Source organism: Hylobates moloch, unplaced genomic scaffold, assembly GCF_009828535.3.
Source record: "Hylobates moloch isolate HMO894 unplaced genomic scaffold, HMol_V3 SCAFFOLD_22, whole genome shotgun sequence".
Classification (NCBI taxonomy): Eukaryota; Metazoa; Chordata; class Mammalia; order Primates; family Hylobatidae; genus Hylobates; species Hylobates moloch.
Window position 1 is genome coordinate 32,191,209 of NW_026652297.1, and position 26,890 is coordinate 32,218,098.

General features: G+C 46.5%; 1 protein-coding gene across 6 annotated transcripts in view; it reads left to right on the forward strand.

Annotated features, from left to right (window-relative positions):
• Nucleotides 1-5,782: 5,782 nt before the first annotated feature.
• EPHX2 (epoxide hydrolase 2) overlaps nt 5,783-26,890 on the forward strand; it is an 86,159-nt gene continuing 65,051 nt past the window's right edge. For 4 of the 6 annotated variants that reach the window (XM_032144139.2, XM_058433576.1, XM_058433578.1 and 1 more), the window contains exons 1-6: nt 5,792-5,949; nt 15,576-15,660; nt 16,708-16,867; nt 18,058-18,248; nt 19,950-20,072; nt 25,046-25,120. In XM_032144139.2, the coding sequence (XP_032000030.1) occupies nt 5,849-5,949; nt 15,576-15,660; nt 16,708-16,867; nt 18,058-18,248; nt 19,950-20,072; nt 25,046-25,120 (735 nt within the window). In that variant the 5' untranslated portion in view covers nt 5,792-5,848. Of the gene's footprint in view, nt 6,114-15,575; nt 15,661-16,707; nt 16,868-18,057; nt 18,249-19,949; nt 20,073-25,045; nt 25,121-26,890 lie in introns of all 6 variants that reach the window. The other 2 variants (XM_032144138.2, XM_032144140.2) reach the window with 2 other exon arrangements.

Genomic DNA, 26,890 nt, shown 5'->3' on the forward strand with positions numbered 1-26,890 from the left:
TGCAGGGTGGGAACAATCTGAGGAAAGTGTGCCAAACAGGAAGACAAATTCTCAATCCGGTTTGGGGATTTAACTTGTAGTTTGGTGTTCAGGCTTTAAACTGTCTTCGGCTTGGAGGTGGGGCTTCACCAGGGACCTGCCCCTATCTGCCCAGGCGTTTGGCTGCCTCCTGCTGCTCTCAACAGTGAGCTAGGATCATGCCAGTGCACTCCAGCCTGGGCAACACAGTGAGAGCCCATCTCAAAAAAAAAAAGAAAAAAAAAGAAAGCAGTTTCCTCAGGAGAGAGCCACGTTTCGGGTACAGCAGGAGGGGAAGAGAATGGAAAAGAGGTTGAGGAAATGGTGAATTATGCTGATAATAAAACCAAGTTCCAGAAATTTCCAGATGGCACAGTAGAAGGGTTTTTGGACTTGGTGAAGAGTGAGAAGTGCCTACTCTGGCTGACTTAAGCACAGAATTTGAGGGCAGGATATGTGAGGGCCCTTGGGAGCTTGGAGAACTAAGCCTGGAAAACAAGAGCAAGGTCATTGCCAAACTCATAGCACAGACCTGGACTTGTAAGACACCACTGCTGCAGTTGGGCCTGAGGGCCTCGGAGCCTGCACCGTCCCTGCCAGCCAGGGACCCTGGCCGCTGCTGCTGCTGCCCTTGAAACTGCCGACCGACACCCTTCTCCTCTGGCCTGTTTCCTTCACCTGCTCCCACTGTAAAGGCTGGGTTGGTGCACCTGAGTTGCTGAATGGAGCTCACAGGCCTTCACTCTCACTTCCAGGCAGTCTGGGGAGTGGGCACAGGGCATTTCCAAATTCTGCAGTCGATGCAGTTCTTCCTTCTACCAACACTCATAAGGCGGGTATGCGTTATAGGGTTTTTATTACAACTACAGAACTTCCTCTCAGCCATATAAGCAGAAAGGGGCTTACTATAGGACATTAACAACACACAGAATCTCAGGGAGGACAAGAGATGCAGCTTTGGAAACTGTATAGCCAAGAACAGCACAGTGACCTCAGGCCACACCTTGGTGCAATTTTAACAAAGCCACCGCTGTGCCCCAGCGTGGGCACCAAGTACACTCAGGACCAGAGCGGAGAAGCTCAATCACAGCCTCCCCAGAAAAATTAGATGTTGCTGCTTCTGCCTTCGCCGAAAGAAAGTTCCTGCTCACACAGCTGTGGCTTTGGGCTGCCCATCCCCATTCCCAAATCCCTGGCAAGTGTGCCCAATTGGCAGAGCCTGTGCACCTGGCCAGCATTAAGGAAGCCTGAGCAACATGTTGTTTGTGGATTCTACTGTGAGAAAGTAGAACTCAAAACAGTAGTAGTTCTCAAACAGTGAGAACTATCAAAATAGAAGATGTTCAAAGGATGTTGTGTATCTCTGAAGCAGAACTTCATCACTGCCAGATGGAATCTTCCCTTCTCTTCTCTTCTCTTCTCTTCTCTTCTCTTCTCTTCTCTTTCTTTTCTTTCTTTCTTTTGACAGAGTCTTGCTCTGTTGCCCAGGCTGTGAGTGCAGTGGCATGATCTTGGCTCACTGCAACCTCTGCCTCCTGGGTTCAAGCAATTCTCCTGCCTCAGCCTCCCAAGTAACTGGGATTACAGGTGCGTGCCACCACACCCAGATAAGTTTTGTATTTTTAATAGAGACGGGGTTTCCCCATGTTGGCTAGGTTGGTCTCCAACTCTTGGCCTCGGGTGATCCACCCGCTTCAGCCTCCCAAAATGCTGCGATTACAGGTGTGAGCCACCATGCCCGGCTGGAATTTTCTGTATGTAAGAAAAGGTTATAGATGTTGGGAAGCTGGAAAATGACAAATAAGAAAAATGGCAAGTAGCCACCACCACTATTCCCAATCTCATTCTTCTCACTGCTCCAGAAGCCACCAGCCACTGCTATTTGAATTCATTATTCCACTAAAATGGAAGATCCTTGACGGCCCCTATATTTGTCCGATTTATTTAACAATTGATCCCAAGTGCCTAGAACAGTGCCTGGCACATAGAAGGTGCTCGATACATATTTGTTGATGGAATGAAAGACACTCGTTCATTTGCTGCATTGAAAAAAGGACAAAACTTCAAGTGGTTTGTAGGTTTAGAAAACTGCCAGAGGTAGCTTTACTTTGAGCTCCATTAAAGTATCTACAGTAGAGAGAAGCAGCAGTGTAAAGTCTTCCCTCTCAACCCCTAGTGGTTAAACAGATTTTATAAAATAGGGTTGGACAATCAAGGACTAGCAGGAAGTTGCAGAAGGCATAGGAATGGCAGAAAACCCAAAATAAACCTTAATGAAGTCACTGTACATTCATTATGAATTTAGTGATTGAAATCAGGTGTAATTTATAAATTTTCACTACTACATTAGCCATCTTTTATGATTCATGCTATCACCAAAAACATATTTCATAAATATTAAAATTAGAAGACATAGGGGTTAGGATTTACATTTCAAAAAGCCACCCAGTTCCCATAGCCCTGCTGGGTAAGCCCTTATCTCTCTGTACCTTAGTAGCAGAAAACACAGGAGAAGCATGACCATGAAAAAGGGCAAAGTGCAGTGAAATGCAATTGAGACCTTTAATCTTTGCCTAAGCAATTCAGCCAGAAAGTTCTGTAACTCACAAGGCATTATAAAATATTCCACACCAGAGCTATTTACAAGTTAACCGCTCCTGAATAAATAAAAGTCCATGTGATAGCTTCATGGCTTTCTCTTAACCAAAGAGGAAAGTAAAACTCATATTTCTATGTTTTTAAATTTTTCTTCTCAAAAGGGGGCTTTATGAAATCTAGTTCTGTAGGTATGTCGTTCCTCTACACTTTACTGCTTGTATAATTATATTTATGTATTCATAAGCAATACTGTGCCAGATGCAGAATTCAGATGCAGGCAACAGAAATCACTGTAGTTATTTTAAACAGAAAGAGAAGAAATGGATTTAAGATGAGAGACTGCAAGCCTACACAATCTTTGAACAGAGTGGAGGAGTGAGCTCCAGACTGGGCCTTTAGGAAGGACTCCCAGAAAACACCACCATAGAACTAGAAGCTGCTATCTCTGCCTCAATCAGCGGGCCACCACTAGAAACACGAACATATGGTTTGGCTGGGAGCCAGGGATCTGGAAGCAACTCCGTGGTCTCGGGACTGAGCCACTGAGTCAATGGGGATGCCAGTTTGTAAGACAGGGAACACACTAGGAGGAACAGGCGTGGGAAGTAGAAATGGAGCGAGAGTTCTGTTTTAGCCATGCTAAATTTGAGATGCCTGTTAGACACTCAAGAGAAGATGTTCAGTAAGAAGTTGGATATTGATGTTGAGCAAGATGTTGAGTAAGAAGTTGGCAAGTCTGGAGCCCAAAGGAAACTCTAAGTTGGAGATTTAATTTTTTTTTTCTATTTTTTGGAGGTAGAGTCTTGCTGTGTCACCCAGGCTGGGGTGCAGTGGCACAATCATGGCTCACTGCAGCCTCCACTTCCTGGGCTAAAGTGATCTTCTCACCTCAGCCTCCTGAATAGCAGAGACTACTGGCATACACCACCATGCCTAGCTAATATTTTATTTTTATTTTTTTATAGAGAGAAGGTCTTGCTTTGTTGCCCAGGCTTGTCTCAAACTCCTGGCCTCAAGCAATTCTCCCACCTCAGCCTCTCAAAGTGCTGGGATTACAGGTGTGTGCCACCAAGCCCAATCTGGAGATTTAACAGGTTTCATAGTATATAGGTCAGGCTGCAATTTGCTTTCTATTTTTTAAAATTAAATTATACCTTTGAGATCAACTAACTTCACGAGAAACTAGCTTGCTGTATTCCCTTCTCTGCCAATCTTTCAGTCTTCAAATCCAGAGTAATCTAGCTTCTACCACAAAGGGCCCACAAAAAGTATTCTGAAACATCCAGTGTCATCCAAGTCCAAAATTGGACAGCTTTTTTTCAGTTCTTCCTGTAACATTTGGCAGTGTTGGCCACTCTCTGCTTCTTTGGCAAGAATCTCAGAAAACACTAATAACTGCTCCAGGCAGGAGCCTGGAAGAGGTTACCAAGCTAGAGAAGGAAGCAACAGCACAGCTTGCTAAGGGCAAACAGCCCAGAGGAAACCCACGGCTCTGGTCAATCCTGTTGTTGATTGCTAGATCCAGAGACTGTTGTAGACCTCCCAGTTACAGTGAGGTATCTGACAACCTCTCACAAGGTTCTTCTTTGTTGTTGTTGTTTGTTTTTATTATTATACTTTAGGTTTCAGGGTACATGTGCACAATGTGCAGGTTTGTTACATATGTATCCATGTGCCATGTTGTTTTGCTGCACCCATGAACTCGTCATTTAGCATTAGGTATATCTCCTAATGCTATCCCTCCCCCCTCCCCCAACCCCACAACAGTCCCCGGAGTGTGATGTTCCCCTTCCTGTATCCATGAGCCCTCATTGTTCACTTCCCACCTATGAGTGAGAACATGCGGTGTTTGGTTTTTTGTCCTTGCGATAGTTTACTGAGAATGATGTTTTCCAATTTCATCCATGTCCGTACAAAGGACATGAACTCATCATTTTTTATGGCTGCATAGTATTCCATGGTGTATATGTGCCACATTTTCTTAATCCAGTCTATCGTTGTTGGACATTTGGGTTGGTTCCAACTCTTTGCTATTGTGAATAGTGCCGCAATAAACATACGTGTGCATGTGTCTTTATAGCAGCATGATTTATAAAAATATGGAACGCTTCACGAATTTGCGTGTCATGGTGGAGGGTGTCTTGGATATATCCACAGAGACACATTCAAGAGTAAATTCTCCACTGTTGCAGGCCTCACTCACTGTTTGGTCTCCACCAAAGACATGGTTTTTAATGCATGGAGCTGCACTACAACAGCTCAAGGACTCCCAGCCAAAGTTTTAGTTTTTCTAGAAACATAGATGAGCCAATAGTGTGGAAATCGGTGATTAAAAACCTCGCACATTTTAAGACAGAATTATTACAAGTAGCATGTACAAAAGGAAAATAATAGCCTAACATTTAGTTCTTCTAAGCCTCATTACACAAGAGATTGAAATCGAAGTATTCTGGGCTGGCACAGCATAGCTGGAACATCATATTTTATTCTAGAAACACATTTGCCTTGGCAAAGAAGAGCGTGCCTAGAGGAGTGGTCAGGATAGTGAGGGATCTGTGATCCTTCGTTCTGAATCTAGAAAAGTCACTGGATATGCCCCCTCCCCCCGACCCCCAACACGGTCTTATGTTCTGAATATAGAAGTCACTGGATATGCCAACACACACACGCACACACATACACGCACACATGGTCTCATGTTCTGAATCTAGAAAAGTCACTGGATGTGCTGACACACACACACACACACACACACACACACACACACACACACACGGTCTGTAGCCTCTTTCCCAGGCATTCCAAGTCCAGCAAGTTCGCAGGGAGCCGTCAGCCCGTCCAGGAAGGCCTGGGCCTGGGTTTGCCTCTTCAATCAGCTACTGCAGGGGCGTGGGGAGGGGGCATAGGCGACTTTGGACTTTCCTTTGAGACAGTAGAAGGCGTTACATCCAGAGGCGAGATTCTAGCCTGGGGTCTCCGCCTTCCCGGCCTCCTCTACCTCTCCCTCTGACTCCCTTTCCTGTGCCCCTCCCGCTGCCTCTTTCCCGGCCGGACAGAGTCCAGCCTTAACCCGGGCAGGGGGCGGAGCCCCGTTAAGGCTCCGTGGGGAGGAGGCGGGGCCAGGACAGGGGCGGGGCAGAGCCGGGCCAAGCTGGGCGGGTCCTGCGCCCTGGCCTTCGCGCATCTCCCGGGTTAGCTGCGTGTCCGGGTGCTAGGCTGCAGACCCGCCGCCATGACGCTGCGCGCAGCCGTGTTCGACCTTGACGGGGTGCTGGCGCTGCCAGCGGTCTTCGGCGTCCTCGGCCGCACGGAGGAGGCCCTGGCGCTGCCCAGGTAAGGGGGCCCAGCGCCGCCGCCGCAGTGGGTCTGGGCCTCAGGAGGCAGATCGCGCTGGGCTTGCAGCCCTGCTTTCAGATTGCTCCCGTGCCGGAGCCCTGCAAATCATGCGAATCATGAAACTGAAGACCTGGCCCTGAAGTCCCAGTGCATATGAGGAGGTCCGTTGTCTTTCCAAATATTCATAATTAAACGTTGCCAAGGACTCCAAAATTGCTTTCTGTGAACTTTTCCAAAAGGGAGAGGAGTTACGGAGCTTTATGCTGCTGCTGCGTCCTGTCTAATGGGGTGGCGCTTAAAAGATGCCAGCTGAGATTCAGGAGAGCAGAAATTCTCTCCCCAGGTGTGGGTTGCAGGTTTACTTGTGTAATAGCAAACTGCAGCAACCGCCCAAAGCCACATCACTGGGAAATGGTAGATGGGGTGTGCAGAGTGAGAGCTCAGGGACTTGGGAAAATACCTGTTCTACTACATGAAAAAAACAGCCCACCAGAATCTGAAGCTATTTATACAATATGGTTTCAGCTATGGAAAAAAGGTACATGCAGAAAAATGCCTGGAAGAAATAGGCCAAAGTACATCAAACGGGATTAGGAATAATGTAATGATTTTCTTTCTCTCTCTTTTTTTTTTTTTTTTTGTAGTTTCCAACTTCTAAATTTACAAACAATGTATTCTACATTCAGAAAGGAGAGAAGTATACTTATTTATAAAGTGAAAAAGAAGGCCAGGCATGGAAGCCATTGTTCATATCCTCCTTTTACATATGAGGAAACTGAGGCACAGAAAGAAACCAGCTGTCCAAATCGCATAGCTGTTAAAGAGCAGAGCCAGAAATCCAACCTCAGTGGTCCATGTCCGGAGCCTTTGCTTTTAATATAGTTAGGAAGATGAGATGGCAAGTAGCTTGAGGGAAAGGCCTGTAATCTCTGTACTTTCGGAGGCTAAGGTGGGAGGATCACTTGAGGCTGAGAGTTCAAGAACAGCCTGGGCAAAATAGCAAGACTCTGTCTCTCCAAAAATAAAAATAAAATTAGCTAGACATTAGTGCATGCATGTAACCCCAGCTACTTGGGAGGCTAAGGCAGGAGGATTGCTTGAGCCCAGGAGTTGGAGACTGTAGTTGTGTCCAGAGTTGGTTCCTGCCGGTGGGTTCGTGGTCTTACTGACTTCAAGAATGGAGCTGTGGACCTTCGCAGTGAGTGTTACACGCTTAAAGATGGCGCAGACCCAAAGAGTGAGCGATAGCAAGGTTTATTGTGAAGAGCGAAAGGACAAAGCTTCCACAGCATGGAAGGGGACCCCAGTGGGTTGCCACTACTGGCTGGGGTGGCCAGCTTTTATTCCCTTATTGTCCCCTTCCATGTTCCATTTCTGTCCTATCACAGTGCCCTTTTTTCAATCCTCCCCGTGATTGGCTATCTTTAGAATCCTGCTGATTGTGCGTTTTACAGAGCACTGATTGGTGCATTTTACAGAGCGCTGATTGGTGCGTTTTACAATCCTCTTGTAAGACAGGAAAGTTCCCCAAGTCCCCACTCGACCTAGGAAGTCCAGCTGGCCTCACCTCTCAATCCCCCCTCCTAACAGGACACCCCACCTGCTACTGGGACCTGGGTGATGACCACTGTAGCTACTTCCTGCTGGATGGGGCAAAGAAGGGGCCCTGCAGTTGTAGTGTCCTCCAGAGGGGAACTCTCTAGGCCAGTCAAAGGGCCAGTGGGTCAGTCTAGCAGTCCTTGGTAGAAGTTGTGAGTTGAGCTCATTTGGGGTTCCATTTGTAAGACCATCTGTAGCTTGATGACCTCGATCCTGGAGGAAACAAATTTGACAAGGAGGTTAAAAATACAGGGACCGAAGATGAGTAATAGCAAGATGGCTGTCATGGGACCTAGAAAGGGGAGAAGCCAAGTCACCCAACTCCAGAGGTTGGTATAAGAGTTCGAAAGGCGTTGTCTGGTTTCAGAAGCCTTTTCCTGTAAATGCCAGGCAGCGTCTTGTACTATCCCTGACTGGTTAGTTTAAAAACAACGCTCTTCCCCTAAGAAGGCGCAAAGTCCTCCTTTCTCAGCAGTGAGGAGGTCTAGGCCTTAGCGGTTTTGGAGAGTCACTGTTGCCAAATATTCTATTTGGGATTGTAGAGTAAGGATCGATTTATTTATTGCAAACTGTCTGAGAAATCCTTTGAGAGTGTGTGGTAGTAGGATAATGAATAGCCAGTTAAACTGGCTATTCCGGTTCCTGTAGCAGTGGACATTCCTAGCCCTATAAGTAGGGGTCTTAGTTGTATGGTCCTGTGCTGACAGACTTGAGCTTTGAGGGGCACTGATAGGGTCTGATTTCCTGTGGCAATGTCAGTGTTGAGACTTAGGAAAACTAAGGTGCAGGTGCCTGTCCAGCTGGCGGGGAGGCAGATATAGGTTGAAGTTCCATATAAGAAGAATATACCTTGGCTGGGTAGAATGAACTGGTTGTGTATGTTAAAAAGGTGTGTGAGTTTGTTGTTTTCATTTTCCCGCACTCCTAGAGTACTTGCCAAGGTAGCTCTGGTGAGCAGCTGGAAAGGGTGTTGGGAGCAGACTGAGTGGCTCCCTGTGTTCTGTTTTCCCACTGGAGAAAAAACCGTTTTGTATCTACTAGGAACCATTCAAGAGAGTAATTGAAAGGGGATAAGAAGGCATTCACTAGTGGTGGGGGCACTGCTGCAGGGAGTCCAGGGGTGAATGGTCATGCAGGGAGTATGTTTGACATTACAAAACCCAGACTGTTTGTTAAGCGAGAAGGAGGTGATGATTTTGGGGGGCCCTGAGAAGCAGACAAGCCATCTGAATGGAGCTGTTTGGGTGACTCAGGAGTTACTATGATCAGTTGGGGCTTGAAGTTATAGGGTATAATTACACTGATGGGATAGTAGATGCCTCAGGGGCAGGCCTGATAACAGGTTGTGTTGGATGCATAAAGGGGCTTGGAAAGTTAAGATGGTAGTCAGTATTGGTGGTTACAAGGTCTTGTATGGGCCTTTCCTGAGGATTGTGGCCTCCAGGCACAGTGAAGGTGATATTGTGTCCCTAGCATCCTGGAAACTCCCTGAGTTATCATGGCTTTAAAAGCCAGACCATTGTCACTTTGTAAGCTTTGGGGAAGCCCAAATCTAGGAATTACTTCATGAATTAGGACTTTAACCACTTCTTGAGCCTTCTCTGTCTTGCAGGGCAAGGCTTCATCCAATTTGTGAACGTATCAACCAGACCAACAAGTGTTGAAATCCCCTTGACTTAGGCATATGGATGAAGTCTAACTGCCAGTCTTCTCCTGGATAGTGCCCTATTCTTTGTTCCCCCAGAGGGGCCTTGTGATGGACCAAGGGATTATTCCTTTGGCACACCTCACAGGCTTTGACTACTTGTTGGATGGTCCGAAGGAGATTTGGCCCTGTAAATAGGGATTTGGCCATTTGATGAGTGTTCTCAATACCCATATGAAAAGTTTGGTGGAGGGTCTTAAGTATTTTCCACTGGCTGGCTTTGGGTATGAGTACCTTTCCCTCTTCTGTTGTTAACCACCTGAAGAGGAGAAAACTATGCCCCTGTGAAAGTCCTCATTCTGTTTCGGTCGGAGAATACTGGGGCTTAATCTCTTGCAGAGGGTTGTTCCATACCAAGGGTCCTTCCATAGGTATTTCTAATGAGAGGTTCCACTTGGCAGCAATTTTGGCCTCAGCGTCTGCCTGATGGTTTTCTTCTGCCTTTTCTCCTTCGCCTTTCTGATGGCTTCGGCAGCGTAAGACTGCCACCTCCTTGGGTTTTTGCACTGCGTGCAATAACTCCATGATTTCCTTGTGGTATTTAATGGGGGTTCCCCCAGACGTTAGGAACTCCCTTTCCATATTGCAGCATGGGCATGTAAGATTAGATAAGCATACTTGTTATCTGTATGCACATTTTTTTTTTCCTTTCCCAGTTCTAAGGCTCAGGTAAGCACCACTAGTTCTGCTAACTGGGTGCTGGTCCCTGGGGAAAGAGGCTTACTTTCAAGTACTGTTACATCACTAACTATGGCATAACCTGCCCTTTGTATCGCATTCTCCACAAATGAACTTTCATCGGTATATAGGTTAAGGTCAGGATTAGCTAAGGGGACTTCTAAGAGATCCTCTCGGGCGGCATAAGTCTGGGCTATAATTTGTTGGCAGTCATGCTCGATTGGTTCCCCATCCTCTGGGAGAAAAGTGGCAGGGTTCAGGGCCACACACAAGCGCCTGGTATCTAAGCAGGCAGTTGTCTGAGAGCCATAAATTTCCTTTGGGACCTAGTATGCCATTTACATCATCAGTAGTCCAGACAGTGAGATCCTTTCTTTGTATTATTTTGATAGCCTCCAATACTAAGATGGCCACTGCTGCAACTACCCATAAACAGTGAGGCCAGCCTTTTGTCACTACATCAATTTCCTTACTTAGGTATGCCACTGGTTGTGGGGTTGTCCCACGAGTCTGAGTAAGGACTCCAAGAGCTACTCCCGCTCTCTCTGTGATGTATAAAGAGAAGTCTTGTCCTTTGAGAAGGCTTAAAGCTGGAGCTTGTACTAGGGCCTGCTTTAAGGTTTTGGATGCTGTTTCTGCCTCTGGTTCCCATTCTACTAGATTAGTGTTTGCCCTCTGGGTCTCCTTGATTAGAGTGTAGAGTGGCCTGGCCATCTCACTGTATCTGGGGATCCATAGTCGGCAAAAGCTGGTGATCCCAAGGAACCCCCATAACTGTTTTAATGTCTTAGGGTGAGGACAAGCCAGTATAGGCTGTATTCATTCTTTGCTGAGAGCCCTGCTTCCTCTGGCTAAGATTAGGCCTAGATATTTGACTTGTAGGCAGAGCTGGGCCTTCAGTGTAGATGCCGTGTACCCTTGATTAGCTAGAAAGTTCAAGAGATCTAGAGTAGCCTGCTGGCATGAGGCTTTTGAACTGGTAACCATAAGTAAATCATCCACATACTGAAGGACCAGAGTGCCTGGACTTGAGAAGTGGCCTAGATCTTGGGCCAGTGCCTGACCAAACAGATGAGGGCTATCCCTAAACCCTTGAGGCAAGACCGTCCACGTAAGTTGGGACGTGTGGTCTGTGGGATCCTCAAAGGCAAAGAGAACCTTGGAGTCAGAGTGCAGGGGAATGCAGAAGAAGGCATCCTTGAGGTCCAGAACAATGAACCATTCTGCTTCCTCTGGTATTTGAGAGAGCAGGGTATAGGGGTTGGGTACAGCTGGATATAGAGGAATTACTGCCTCACTGATGAGTCTAAGATCTTGTACTAGTCTCCACTGAACGTTGTTTTTGTACCCCTGGAATTGGGGTGTTGCAGGGACTGCTGCGTTTTCTTACTAAGGCTTGAACTTTTAAATGTCTAAAAATATCCTGTAATCCTTTATGAGCTTCAGGCCTTAAGGGATATTGCCTTTGATAAGGAAAAGTGGTGGGGTCTTTTAGCCTGATTTGGACTGGGCTGGCATTTTTTGCCCTTCCGAATTGTCCTTTCAATGCCCAGACTTCAGGGTTGATTCCCTCCTCAAGTAGGGGACAACAAATGGGTAACTTGTTTCCCATATTTATATAGATAATAGCTCTAGCTTTGGCTAATATGTCCCTCCCTAATAAGGGTGTGGGACTTTCAGGCACAACAAGAAAGGCGTGTGAAAAGAGCAAAGTCTCCCAATTACAACTGAGAAGGTGGGACAAATACATGGTTACAGGCTGTCCCAGGATTCCTTGGATGGTAACAGACCTTGAGGACAGCCATCCGGGGCAGGAGATTAACACTGAGAAGGCTGCACCAGTGTCCAGGAGGAAGTCAATTTCCTGGCCCTCAATGGTTAAACTTACCCAGGGCTCAGTCAGGGTGATGACATGAGCTGGCACTTGCCCTGGGCACCCTCAGTCCTGTTGTTGGATCATCTGGTTGGGGGCTTCTGGCCCAGAGAACCTTTGTCCTCTGGGGCAGTGTGCCTTCCAGTGATTGCCTTGGCATAGTGGACGTGGGTGAGGGGGCAGCTTGTTTCTTGTTGGACAATCTTTTTTAAAGTGTCCTTGCAAAACACACTGATAACAAGCCCTACTGAGTGATTGGCCTGCTCCATTTTCTGTCTTCTCTGAACCACCAAGGTTTGTTTGTCTGAGGGCCATGACTAAGGCTGCGGCCTTTCTCTGATCTCGCTTTTCTTTTTGGGCCTGTTCCTCTTGGTCCCTATTATAGAACACCAAGGTTGCCAGGTTTAATAATGCCTCCAAATTTTGTTCAGGGCCCAGGGATAGCTTTTGGAGCTTTCTCCTGATATCTGTGGCTGATTGGGTAATAAACTTATCTTTTAGAATCAATTGACCCTCGAGGGAGTCAGGTGACAGGGGAGTATATTTTCTTAAGGCCTCCTGTAGCCGCTCAAGGAAGGCAGTAGGATTTTCTTCCTTTCCCTGAGTTATGGTGGACATCATTGAATAATTCATGGGCTTTTTCCTAATTCTCCTTAGTCCTTCTGGAACACAGGTCAACAGATGTTTGCGACTCCAGTCCCCATGATCTGAGTCTAGGTCCCAGTGGGGATCCATACTGGGGACGGCTTGTTGACCAGTAGGGAATTTGTCCCTTTCTTCGGCTGTCATTCTATCATGTACTTGACTAAGATACCGTTTACTTCACTAAGATACTAACCTCTCAGGCTGCAGCTAAAGCCACGTTCTTTTCATTAAAGGGCAGGGTTTGATCTAACAATAGCATGACCTCTCTCTAAGTGAGGTCGAAGTTTTGCCCTAGACCCTGTAGGACATCTATATACCTATCAGGATCATCTGAAAACTTCCCCAGGTCTACCTTGATCTGCTTTAAATCAGAGAGGGAGAAGGGGATATATACCCAGGTTGGGCCAAATTCCCCTCCCCCTACAGCTTGAAGGGGACATAACCGATAGCCTGGGGATTTTATGGTCCCTTGGAGATTTCTTTGCTTGTTTCCTTCTGAGTAGGGGAGATTAGAGGAGGCTTATCATTAACAGGAAGAGGAGCTGGAGCTAGGCTAGGATATGGAAGTAAGCTCATGTTTTCCAATACCAACAATGTTCTTGTTGTATCAAGTGGTTTTTTTTTAATGACCACCTGCCCTTGTTTTATAGATTCAGTGGTATCTTCTTCCTGTATAGTTATATTCTTTCCCTAGTTCCTCTTCTTTTATCATCCCCCATTCTCCAGGAAGAAGAAATAATTTTCCCCTGTTTTCCCACTCACCTAGTGTGTTGTAGTTATTTGTTTATACCTTGCCTCCCTTGTTCTTCTATGAGCTTCCTATGAATAGCATAATATTTTTCCACTTTTGCATCACAGCACATAGTACAATGCCTCATACACCTAAGGTGCTCAATAGGATTGTGAAGTTGAATATTGCATTGCTTCTTAATACTGAGGAGCAGATACTGAAAGGGACCAGGAGTCTTTTGGAGGAAGTGGAAATGTTCTAAAATTGGAATGTGGTGATGCTTACACAACTGTAAATTTACTGCAAATCACTGAATCATCCTACTACGTGAATTTAATGCTATGCAATTGTCTTAGTCCATTTTCTGTTGCTTACAACAGGATATCTGAAACTGGGTAATTTATAAAGAAAAGGAATTTATTTCTTGCAGTTATGGAGGCTGAGAATTCCAAGGTTGAGGGGTTGCATCTGGTGAGGGCATTTTTGCTGGTAGGGACTCTCTGCAGAGTCTCAAGGTAGCACAGGGCATCATATGGTGAGGGGGCTCAATGTGCTAGCTCAGGCCTCACTTCCACTTCTTATAAAGCCAGTAGTCCCAATCCCATGATAACCCATTAACTCATTAACCCATTAGCCTATGGATGAATTAATCCATCCATGAAGGTGGAGCCCTCATGACCCAATTACTTCTTAAAGGCCCACCTCTCAATATTGCCACATTGGGGATTAAATTTCAACATGAGCTTCAGAGGAGACAAACATTCAGACCACAGCAGTAATTATACCTTAAGAAAGCTGTTTTAAAAACCAAAAACTGTTGGCAAAGGTATGGGAAAACCATTGCTGACATTGAAAAGTTGAGCAAGGCCACAGATATTAGGTATATGTCTCCTTATAGTTGGTCCAGAGCTGACCACTGTTACCTGCAAGAGGGTGTCTGATAAAAGGTATACTTGACTATTATCAGAAATAAAGCTCCCAGGATGGGGATATTTGTTCTGTTACTCAGGGCTGGTAATTTTAACTGGCTTGCCACTTCAACTGGAATTCATCTGGAATTGGCAAGCCAGTTAAAATTACTTTCCAGACCTGAGTAATAGAACAAATGCATTTGTACACATAAATACATTTGTTCTGTTACTCAGTGTATTTATTTACTGGGGCTGCTGTAACAGCAAACACAGACTGGATGGCAACAATAGAAATGTTTTCTCTCACAGCTCTGGAGGCTGGAAGTCCAAGATCAAGATGTCAGCAGGGTTGGTTCCTTCTGAGGCCTCTCTCCTTGGCTTGTTTAACAGTGTTCTTCTCCCTGTGTCCTCACATGGTTGACCCTCTGGGTGTGTCTGTGTCCTAATCTCCTTATAAGGACACCAGTCCTATTGTTGGATTAGAGCCCACCTGTATGATCTTATTTAACTTAAATTACCTCTTAAAGACCCACTCTCCAAATACAGTCACATCCTGTTGGTATTGGAAGTTAGAACTTCAATGTATGTATTTGGGATGGGGGCATACAACCCAGCCTAAACACAGTGATATGGTTTGAATTTGTGTCCCCACCCAAATCTCATGTCCAGTTGTAATCCCTAATGTTGGAGGAGGGGGTTGGTGGGAGGTGATTGGATCATGGGGGTGGATTTCCTCCTTGCTGTTCTCATGATGGTGAGTGAGTTCTCATGAGATCTAGTTGTTTATAAAAGTGTGTAGCACTTACCCCTTCTCTCTCTTCCTCCTGCTCCAACCGTGTAAGACGTGTCTAGCTTCCCCTTTGCCTTCTGCCATGATTGTGAGTTCCCTGAGGCCTCCCCAGCCATGCTTCCTCTACAGCCTGCAGAAATATGAGCCAATTAAATCTCTTTTCTATATAAATTACCCGATCTGAGGTACTTCTTTATAGCAGTGTGAGAACAGACTAATACAGGAAACTTTTTAAAGGTTAGAAGATGAGATTAAGATAAAATAGAAACTAGACAGGCAGAATCGAAACCAGAAAAAACATATTCCATTCTTTTTGAAGAAGATGAACTCATGAAAAAGTTCTTCGAGACCATGCCTGATGCACACGAGGACAGTAATGGCCACGTGCCCACTCTTGGTTCTGACCGTTAAATGGTAAAGTAGGAAGCACCTCTGGTTGAAGCTGCTATCAGGTGTTTTCCCATGGGCAGCTTCTCCGTGGAACATACTGTGATTTACTGTATGGTCTCATGTCCTCAGCTGGATGGCTCCTTGCAGGCAAAGATCCCAATTTGAACTGCGTTTGCATTTTCCAGTTCCTGGCAGTACGCCTTTCTAGTAGCTGCTTCTCAATGAATATGAACAGTGTCTGTTTCCATGTGCTGCCATGACAAAATCCACAGAATGTTCCTGATGTGCTTTGTGTTTTCCAGAGGACTTCTGAATGATGCTTTTCAGAAAGGGGGACCAGAGGGTGCCACTACCCGGCTTATGAGAGGAGAGATCACACTTTCCCAGGTGAGGGGACATCACCACACAGAGCCCTTTGGATGGACGTTCTCTGCCTGCGTGCCCATCTCCCCGAACTTGGGGCCCACCATAATAGAAAACACCCACCTTTTCTGTGAAGGCAAATGTTGTATTAATGGGAGTATTGCAGTCACCTTAAAACATACTTGCTAATATATTGTGGCAAATGGTAAACGAAAACTGTGATGAAACTATTGGGAAGAACATTATTGAATTATTGACTTTTTATTTAATCCATAAAAAAACCTCAGTAATATTGTTGGAAGGTAAGAAAGAGGGAAATGCTGTATATTTTCTTATTATTATTCTTTCTTCTTTCTTCTTTTTCTGAGACAGGGTCTTACTCTATTGCCTAGGCTGGAGTGCAGTGGCATGATCACGGCTCACTGCACCCTTTACCTCCTGGGCTCAGATGATCCTCCCATCTCAGCCTCCCAAGTAGCTGGGACTACAGGCACACATCACCATGCCCAGCTGTTTTTTGTATTATTATTATTATTGCTAGAAATGGGGTTTCACCATGTTACCCAGACTGGTCTTGAGCTCCTAGGTTCAAACGATCTGCTCACCTTGGTGTTCCAAAGTGCTAGGATTACAGGTATGAGCCACCATGCCCAGCCTATATTTTCAATGAACATACAGAATTTAGAGTGAATTTCTAGTAATTGCTATGAAAATCCTGCTGTTTATGAGCCACCCAGCCTCTGGCCTTTTGTTATAGCAGCTGACATGGGCTAAGACAGGGAGGGCTCTTAGGAATAGCACTGCTATGACTGTGGGCGAATATAATACAGTCTATCCATTCTGCTGTTAGTGGGCATTTGGGTTGTTTCTGATTTAGGACTCTTAGGAAGAGTACAGCTATGAATATTTTTGGCCATGTCTTTTGGAGAACATATGTTGGCATTTCCAGTGGGTATGTGTCCAGGAATGGAATTGCTTGGACACAGGGAATGTATATGTTTACATTTAGTAGACCCTGCCAGAGCTTTTCTGAGTGGCCATACAAATTGTCCCCTCACTTCACTTTGACAGTGGATACCACTCATGGAAGAAAACTGCAGGAAGTGCTCCGAGACCTCTGAAGTCTGTCTCCCCAAGAATTTCTCTGTAAAAGAAATCTTTGACAAGGCGATTTCAGCCAGAAAGATCAACCGCCCCATGCTCCAGGCAGCTCTCATGCTCAGGAAGAAAGGTAAGGATCTGATACTGGCCAATCTCAGGCCTGACCACACAGAACCCTCAGGAGCATTAGGTCAGAATCCACTGAAGTGAGTTTTGAGATCACAGGTCTTCTGAGCCATGATGGAAATCCTCTTTAAACATGGCCCCAAAGCAAGTTTTATCCAATGGCAAAAGCAGCACTATTAGAAAAGCTGGAAAAATGGCAGAATTTTACTTAATAAAGCAATTGATGCCCATGACTGCCTTGTGAGCATCATTCTCCCCTTCAATGGCACTTTAGTAATGACCCAAATGACATGATCTTTTGTCACAGTGATTAAAAAACAAGGCCTTTTTAGCAACTGGGATTTTCTCAGCCTCTGGGTATCAGAGTGTCCAAGCTATGAGTTGGCTGACAAGGGCTCAGATTATGTCACATAGTCTAAGACATGTCAAGTTCATCCATAGGCGTTGACTTTGTGTGAACACCTGACTCTTGTCATAGGCATACTTGAAACTATTCCACCCTCTTATCAGCAGACTTACCTAGTTGTGGCTGAGCCATCCCATGTCTGCAATTCCTCCCTCCTATTGCGTGGGAAGAGTCTCACCATCAACTCTTCAGTGTCTTCTTTCCAGCATTGCCTAGTTCTCACCCTCGTTGGTTAGGCAGATAAAGCCAGGGGATAATCCTATCTCTATGTACACTTCTCCAGTTTTGAAATAGGAACCTAGTCCCTGATTGCCAAGGCAGGTATTCTGGAATTTAGTCAAGCAGTGTTTTCAGTAGCGTGGACTAGAAAGAACGCTGGACCTTCACCATGTGGCTCTGGGCGGCTTGTAACTTGTCTGAGCTTCTTTGCTGATCTGTGAATCTGGGAGGGTAGGATCGGCCTTGTCCACCCCTGAGGTGGTAGAGATCAAAATGAGCTGATGAATGTAAAAGTGCTGCTCCACTGTTGTCAAGGAGGAAGGAGGGTAGTTTCTCCATCTGGGCTTCTGAGGGCCTTGAATGAACCCAGCTCATGCTTGTGTCTGTGTCAGAGGTGTTCATGGGTCAAGATGATTCTTTTCCAATTTGTCGGTTGAAAGTTGGGCATAAGAGATTGATAAAAGTGAGCACAACCTGCTTGGCCCATCATTGGAGTCCCCTGGGGGTATCTGGAGCATTTCAGGGCAAAGGTCTGTAGCTGGTCCATCTACTGGTGGCTTTTTGCTCAGGATTCACAACTGCCATCCTTACCAACACCTGGCTGGACGACCGTGCTGAGAGAGATGGCCTGGCCCAGCTGATGTGTGAGCTGAAGATGCACTTTGACTTCCTGATAGAGTCGTGTCAGGTGGGAATGGTCAAACCTGAACCTCAGATCTACAAGTTTCTACTGGACACCATGAAGGCCAGCCCCAGTGAGGTATGGATACACTTCCTTATGGTGGAGAAGGATATTCAGAGATATTGCAACCAGAGAAAAACTGAGGAGTGAGCAGGTGGGATACATCTTGGGCCTGGCAGGACAGCTCTGAGTCCACTTCTCCCAGACCACGTCTTCTCCTAAAAGACTATTACCCATTCTTTGATCTAGAAAGTTCTCCCAGAGGTGGGCATTTGGCTCCATTGTATAGCTCTTACAGAACTTTGGTCAAAACAGGCATCAGCAAAAGCTGTTTTAGCCCAGCTGCCTCAGTTTACTTACAAAGAAATGGAGATCCTGGGAGACTTGCAAGGCCACAAGACTAGTAGTCAGGTTCATCCCCACAAAGGGTGAGTGAGGACAGGCTCTGGTATTGCCACGGTCTCCCACCAGACCCCCTGTGCCCTGAGCCTGTCTCCAGAGATCACCTATCCTAAAGCTCTCTTCTCTTCGTGTTTCCCTACTTTAATCTGCAAAAGGTGATTGAATGGAAATTAAATTCCTTTCCCTCACATATCCAGCCCCCCACCTCCCCACAAGCTGATCAGAGCAAACCCTGAACTCTAGCCTTGGAGTCCTTGCCATGCTCCATCCTGGGACCTCCCCTTTCTCCTCCTGGACTTTGCTTCTGCTCTTCTCAGTGCCTGGAGTCAGCCTGAGAGCAGGGCTCCCAATCTAAGCCTGCACAGGAATATATCAGTCTTCCTATTGTTGGCTTCCAGGTTGGATGAGCTGCTTAGAATTCTAGACTTCCCTTGTCCAAGATGGTAAATGCATGCACCCATGCTTTCTATGACTTCCAGGATTTTTCTTCTCTTTTTATTTATTTATTGTTTAACTAATTAATTTATTTTTTCTTAGAGACAGAACCTCACTCTGTCACCTAGGCTGGAGTGCAGTCTCAAACTCCTGAGCTCAAGTGATCCTCCTGCCTCAGCCTCCCAAGTAGCTATGACCACAGGTTCATGCCACCATGGATGGCTAATTTTTTACTTTTTGTTTTAACGGGGATCTCACTATATTGTTCATGCTAGTCTTGAACTCCTGGTTTCAACCAATCCTTCCAGTCTCCCAAAGTGCTGGGATTACAGGTGTGAGCCATCAAGCCTAGCATTTTCTTTCTTACTACCTATAAATTTTTGATTCATTAAGAGTCTATTTGGGGGCAAGATATAAAGTAAGGATCCATTTTATTCCCCCAAACAGTTAACCAGTCATACCAAGGCCATTAAACAATCTTCCTTACCAATTGGACATGACACTTTTCTTAGAAACTAAATTCTTATTTGTATTTGGGTCTATTTCATAGATATGTCTGTTTCCTTTCTAGTGCCAAATTTCTACCTTTTGTAGCTTCATCAATTGTTTGACTCCCTGCCCTCACTACAGTTCTTTTCCAGACACATTGTTTCGTCTACTTATGCCTGTTGATTTTCCCGGAAGAATTTTAATGTCACCTTGATAAGTGTGTATCCTCTCCTAATCCTCTTGCAATTTCAGAAGTGGCTGAAGCCAGTAGGTCTGTGTGGGGTCATATGTGCCTTTGTTTTCATGCGTATGTTGTGTAATTAAATGCTTTTCATTTTAGCAGTAGATGATTACAAAAGAAAAAGAGTTTTTAATCTCCTTATCATAAAATAGCCCCTGTTTGCATTCTGGTAAGTTTCTTTCTGGGATTCTCCCATGCTGTTTTGGGCTCAGGTCGTATTTTTGGATGACATCGGGGCTAATCTGAAGCCAGCCCGTGACTTGGGAATGGTCACCATCCTGGTCCAGGACACTGACACGGCCCTGAAAGAACTGGAGAAAGTGACCGGAATCCAGGTAACTTGACTTCCGAGCGAGCCAAGCTTCCTGCACTCATCTGTGGTTTCTGGACTCAGGAGAGAACCACGAGCAGAGAAGCTGCTGTCCATGGAGTCCGTGAATGACTCCCGGGCACTGCTGGTTGGGAGTCTATCACCCACTGTGCAGTCAGCACGATGTCCCTAAGGAGCGTCTTGCCTCTTTCTCTGCAGTCAGTGAACAGGGAGACAAGAATTTATACTAGTGTTAGTGCCAGGGCCAGGGAACTGGCAGCAAGAGTGGGATGTTCAAGGCCATCCTGACCTCGATTTTGAGAGTAATTGTGGAGAACGTTTACCCTAAGGATCAGGGCCCCTACCTGGCATGCCCGAGCATGCCTCTGGCACTCAAGTGCAGCCCTTTAGTTCCACCCAGCTCAGAGGGAAGCCTCTTAAGAAAAGCCTGTCCCTCCCTGAGGTGGTTGGGACAGCCGCCATGATGTCCCTGGGGTTGCCTGGGGATTAGCCTGCTCCTCCAGGTCTGAGGCACCTTTCTTTTTTGGAGTTGACCTAAGATCACTGATCTCACTGAGTCCACAGCCTTCTGCAGAAGTGCAGCACCCTCATCCTGTGGGCACAGGAGAGAAGAGGCAGGAGAGAGCTGGCATTCAGCTGAGCCTGCCACACGTCCAAGGATGCACAGCCATTGCCTCAAAGGGAAGTGGGTTAGTTTGCTCGGGCTGCCATAACAAAGTACTACAGGCTGTGTGGCTTCAACAACAGACATGCATTCTCTCACTGTTCTGGAGGCTGGAAGTCCAAGATCAAGGTGCCAGCAGGGTTGGTTTCTCCCGAGGCCTCTCTCCTTGGCTTGCAGATGGCCACCTTCTCCTTATTTCCTCACTTGGTTTTTCCCTGTGTCTTTCGCTTCCTAACTTCCTCTTTTTATGAGGATACCAATCAGATTGCACTAGGTCCCACCCAAATGACCTCCTTTAACCTTAGTTACTTCTGTAAAGGCCTAATCTCCAAATACAGTCACATTCTAAAGTATTGGGGGCTAAGGCTGGGTGCAGTGGCTCACTCCTGTAATCACAGCACTTTGGGAGGCCGAGATGGGTGGATCAGTTAATATCAGGAGTTCGAGACCAACCTGGCCAACATGGCTACACCCCGTCTCTACTAAAAATATAAAAACTTAGCCAAGCATGGTGGTGGGCACCTGTAATCCCAGCTACTCGGGAGGCTGAGGCACAAGAATAGCTTGAACCCAGGAGGTGAAGGTTGCAATGATTCAAGATCGTGCTACTGCACTCCAACCTGGACAACAAGAGCGAGACTCTGTCTCCAAAAACAAACAAACAAACAAACAAACAAAAAAGTATTGGGCACTAAGACTTTAACGTGTGAATTTTGAGAGTGATACAATTCAGCCCATGACAAGACTGATTTTTTGTCTTTAATGAATAAATTAAAATGTACACCCAGTGACTCCATAACCTTAAAGCATCTTGCCCAAGCTTTGTTCATTTGTCCTTCTACAAACCTGCAAGTCCCAGGCAACAGAGAAGAAAGCACATCAGACTTGGGCTCAGGGAACCCATGTGCCTGTGCCACTGGCTAGGTCTGTCCACTCAGCATACCTGAGCCACAGATACCTGTCCTGTGAAACTGGGAAAGTAAAAACCATGTCTCACTTCTCTTTGTCTCAGGGGTATGAGGAAGAGGAAGATAGAAGGAAAAATGAACATCATCCCCCTTGTATTTTTTCATTGTGGAAAAATACATGTAACATAAAATTTGCCATCTTTGTGTGTGTGTGTGTGTGTGTGTATGTGCGCACGCATGTGTGTGTGTGGACAGTTCAGTGATGTTAAGAACATGTACATTGTCGTGCAGTCATCACCACCACTCACATCTAGAACTTTTTCATCTTCCTTACATGAAACTCTGCACCATCAAACACCAACTCTCCGTTCAATGGCATGCCCTGGCCCCTGGCAACCCCCATCCTGCTTTTTTTTTTTTTTTTTGCTAGGGCTGCGTCTTGTATAACACCTTCAGCTGCTACCTACAGCAAGCTGCCATAGACTGTGTGTCCTGGCTCCTGGCAACCCCCATTCTGCTTTTTTTTTTGGGGGGGGGGCTAGGGCTGTGTCTTATATAATACCTTCAGCTGCTACCTACAGCAAACGTGCCATAGACTGTGTGTCCTGGCCCCTGGCAACCCCCGTCCTGCTTTTTTCTCTATGAATTGGACTTCTCTAGGGACCTAATGTAAGTGGAATCACAATATTTGTCTTTTTGTAACTGGCTTATTTCACTTAGCATAATGTCTCCAAGGTTCACCCATGTTGCAGCATGGGTCAGAATTTCCTTCCTTTTTAGGATAGAATACTAACTATTCCACTGTAGGGATAGATCACATTGGGTTTATCCACTCAGCTATCCAAAGATGCCTGAGTTGCTTTTGCCTTTTGGCTATTGGGAATAATGCTGCTATGAATGTGAGTGTGCATGTATCTCTCTGAGACCCTGTTTTCAGTGCTTCTGTGTGTATACCTACGATTGGAATTGCTGGATCATATGGAAATTCTATTTTTCTTTTATTTATTATTATTTCTTTTTTCAGACAGAGTCTCGCTCTGTTGGCCAGGCTGGAGTGCAGTGGCACAATATTGGCTCACTGCAACCTCCACCACCCAGGATCAAGCAATTTCTGGCTAATTTTTGTATTTTTAGTAGAGACAGGGTTTCCCCATGTTGGTCAGGCTGGTCTAAGTGATCCACCCACCTCGGCCTCCCAGAGTGCAAGGATTACAGGCGTGAGCCACCGTGCCTGGCCAAAATTCTATTTTTAAATATTTGAGGAAATGCTGTGCTGTTTTTCATAGCAGCTATACCCTTTTATATCCCCACAGAAAAATTACCCCTTCTTAAACAGGGGAGCCTGCATCTCTTTCTCAGAGGAAAGCAGTGGGCGTCAGTCATGAACAGACTTTGTAAATTGCACAAACATATAAGAGGATTATTAAAGTAGGAACCCCCCACTTTTCCCACCCCCAAAAGCAGGGGCATCCCCTGGCGTATGACCTAGGAAACTGAGGACACATGCCAGGAGGGACCCTAAGGGGCACCGGCCCTGCTCATGGGCCTTGGCTCCCCCCCAACCATGGGCTCAGAGCCAGCAGGAGACACCAGCTGGCCCTCCCCCGTCACACTGAGTCCCTCCCTGCCCCTGTCTTCTCCAGATGCCATAGAGATGGGAGGACTCACCTCCTGTGTCCCCCTCTGCAGATGCCCAGGCAGAGTCTTCCATGGTTATAGAGGAGGTAGATTTCTTAGCTTACATCCCCATTTTAGAGGTCACAAAACTGAGTCACTGAGGAGAATGAATTTTTTGTTGGGTTACGCCTTTAGGACTAAAAGTGACCAATCCAGCAGTAGGATTCACAGCGTGTGCAGCAGCAGAGTTGAGGCATAAGGCGATTTTCACGTACATATGCTCAGTAGTGGGCTCCTTGTCATTTCTGCCTCAGGGAACCTGAGTCCAGTAAGGTACAAAAGCCTCCATAAGGACTCCTTGTTCAAGAATTTCCTATTTACTGAGATGGGTTAGTCTAAGCGCTCACGGACTCCTGAGAACAGGCCTGGGACCTGCCGGTGGAAGGCTATTAGGGGCTAGACTGTGTTCCCCAAAATTAATACAGTGAAGTCCTAACCTCTAATACCTCAGGATGTGACTGGGTCTGAAGAAGGGGCATTCAAGGAGGTAATGAAGTTAAAATCAGGTCACAAGGCTGAGCCCTAATCTCATCTGACTGGTCTCTTTAGAAGAAGGAGAGATTAAGGACAGGAGCCGTGGCTCACTCCTGTAATCCCAGCACTTTGGGAGGCCAAGGTGGGAGGATCACTTGAGGCCAGGAGTTCGAGGCCAGCCTGGGCAACATAGTAAGATCCTGTCTTTAAAAAAAAGAAATAGCCGGCCGTGGTGGTGCACACCTATAGTCCCAGCTACTTAGGAGGCTGAGGTGGGAGGATCCCTTGAGCCAAGGAGGTCAAGGCTGCAGTGAGCTGTGATCACATCACTGCATGTCAGCCTGGATGACAGAGCAGAGACCCCCGAAAAAGGGAGAAGAGGCAGAGATTAGGACACACACAGAGAGGTACCCGGGGCACGAGGACACAAGGGAAAGACCATGTGAAGACACAAGGAGAAGGTGGCCATCTGCAAGCCAAGGAGAGAGGCCTCAGGAGAAACCAGCTCCACCAGCACCTTGACTTTTGACTTCCAGCCTCCAGAACTGTGAGGAAATAAGTATCTGTTCTTGAAACCACATAAACTGGTATTTTGTCATGTCAGCCAGAGCAAACTAACACAAAGGCCCAGGGAGTTTGATTTGGGCTGACTTGAAGGAGAGACCTTTCAACAAAACTGTGCTGGAGTGACTGCTGTGTGAGCTTCGCATGGTGTCCCACATGAGCCTGGGCAACCATCTGAGGAGCTGCCACAGAAGCAAATAATATTAATTAAAGTCCAAATTCTCTGGCTTAGAGCAAGTGATTTTTGCTTCTTGCTTATATGGAGTTCAGTGGGCAGTGGCCAGGGGCTTTACTTCATGCAGTCATTCAGAGACTCAGGATGATGGAGGATGCACTGTCTTCTACCTGTGCTTTTCGAGGTTACACTGGACACCTGGCTGGAAGATGGGGAGTTGAGAATGTAGAGAATCATGTGGGGGGCTTAATGTGCCAGGCAGGAGGCTGCACTCTTCCATCTGCATCCGTTGGCCAGAACTCAGTCTTGGGGCTCCACTCAACTGGAAGGCAGGAGGGAGAATGGAGTCTGGCTGTGCTGGCAGGAGAGGGAGATGGGCTGGTCAGCCACCAGGAGGGCCCAGGATGGAGTGGCAAAGGTGATTTCCGAGGCCTCCCCTGGCACCAGGGCTGAGGAGAGTCTCTCACAGAAGGAGGCTGCGGCCGTCTCTCTCACTGTACCTTTCCTGCTTACAGCTTCTCAATATCCCGGCCCCTCTGCCAACCTCTTGCAATCCAAGTGACATGAGCCATGGGTACGTGACAGTAAAGGTGAGTCAGTTTTGTCTCTCAGTTGGCTGAGTGCTTTCCCACCAGGTCACCTAAAACGACCTGCAGAGATACTCAGGAGGCTGAGCTGGGAGGATCACCTGAGCCTGAGCCTGGGAGGTGGAGGTTGCAGTGAGCCGTGATTACACCACTGTACTCCAGCCTGGGTGATGGAGTGAGACCCTGTCTCAAGAAAAAAAAAAAAAAAAAGTGACCAGCAGTGACATTTGTTAAATATCGAGGGTGGTTGAACATCCACTATTTATAAGGAAGTGGTATTTCCCTCAAATCTCATTCCTCAGAAATCAGTGAAAGACAGACCCTGTCTCGGATTCTGTAAAGCAGTGTGACTGATGTGGCCAAACCCCCATAGAACAGCAGGCTAGGGGGCTTGGGCAGCCTGGGAGGCTAAAGCATGCACACAGCTGGCCTGTGTTGGGGAAGAACATGTTTTCATTCAACAGGCATTTATCGAACGCTTCCTCTGTGTCAGGCACAGGCCAGTTACAAGGGGTGCAGTGATGATCAAGACAGACCTGTCCTCAAGGAGCCCACATTGCGGGCAAAGAGAGGGAAAGGGTCATTACAATGTTCTTTTTGTTTTAAAGGGTTATCGTAAGGCCAAGGCCACACACAGAGGGCCCTAGCTCATGGCCTGGCTGAGAGATCTAACTTGGCTCACTGACACAGAGCAGGGGTTTAGTAGGTCCTCATGGATTCACTTTGGGATCTTTCCTCTTTTGTCATTGGCCTCATTTAAATATGAAAGGATCTAAAGCAATGGGTCCTCTCATCAGCAAAAAAGGCCAGACAGCCACTGTGCAGGCAGATAAACCCAGCTGGAATCTTGGTTTTGCCACTTAACTGAGATTGCAGCCTTGGACAAGCATCTTATCCCAGTGAGCATCAGTATCCACACCTTTATAATGAAATGATGATGATATCTCTCCATGCCGTTTCTGTGAGAATTAAATGAAGTGTTGTATGCAGACCATGGGGCATAGTATCCAACAGCCACGTGCTCCATAAACAGCAGCTGACAAACAGGAGAGCTGGAGGCTATGGCTGTGCTGACCTTGGAGACCCTGGGGACCTTTGCTGTCCTGGAGGAGAACCTTCAGAGAGAAATTCTGAGATGAATGGAGGGTCTTCCATGGTCCCAGGGATTTTACATTCACAACCTCGGTGGTTTGGTTACAGCAAGGATGAGGTGCCTGCTCAGAATGGGATCTGTGCTCAGAATGGGTTCTGCCAGGGTTCTGCTGGCAGCCACCACAAATATAAAGTGGGCATCCAAGCACGAGTGGGTTTGCATAGTAAGAAAAGGCTTTTCTGGGACTTAAAGCTACTGCTCAGCACCACTGACATCCCTTCTATAACTCTGGGTTCTCCTGAAGGGGTGAATGTTTAATCAGAGCCTTCAGGTCTCATCTCTCTGGTGGAAAGAGGAGTGAGGGGCTTTTCACCCAGGGCTGGGGGCTGGGTTGTAACCGTGGACAGGGTTATTCTCGTAATTCCCTTAGGGTTTGCATATCCAGCCAGTTTCAAGAGATTCTTTATTTGACTTGAAGGAGTCTGATCAGAATCGCTTTACCCCGCCTTGTCTTTCCCCCACCCCATATTTAAGAGCTGGCAGTTAATTTCTGGGGAGTCCCAGCTGCGCCAGGCTCTCAGGGGCCTGTTGTATTGATTGCCACTGAATCCTAAACTGGGTTGATAATAGATCTTTCTGTGTTCTGGCTTTATGGACATTTTTCTTAACACAGAAAAAAA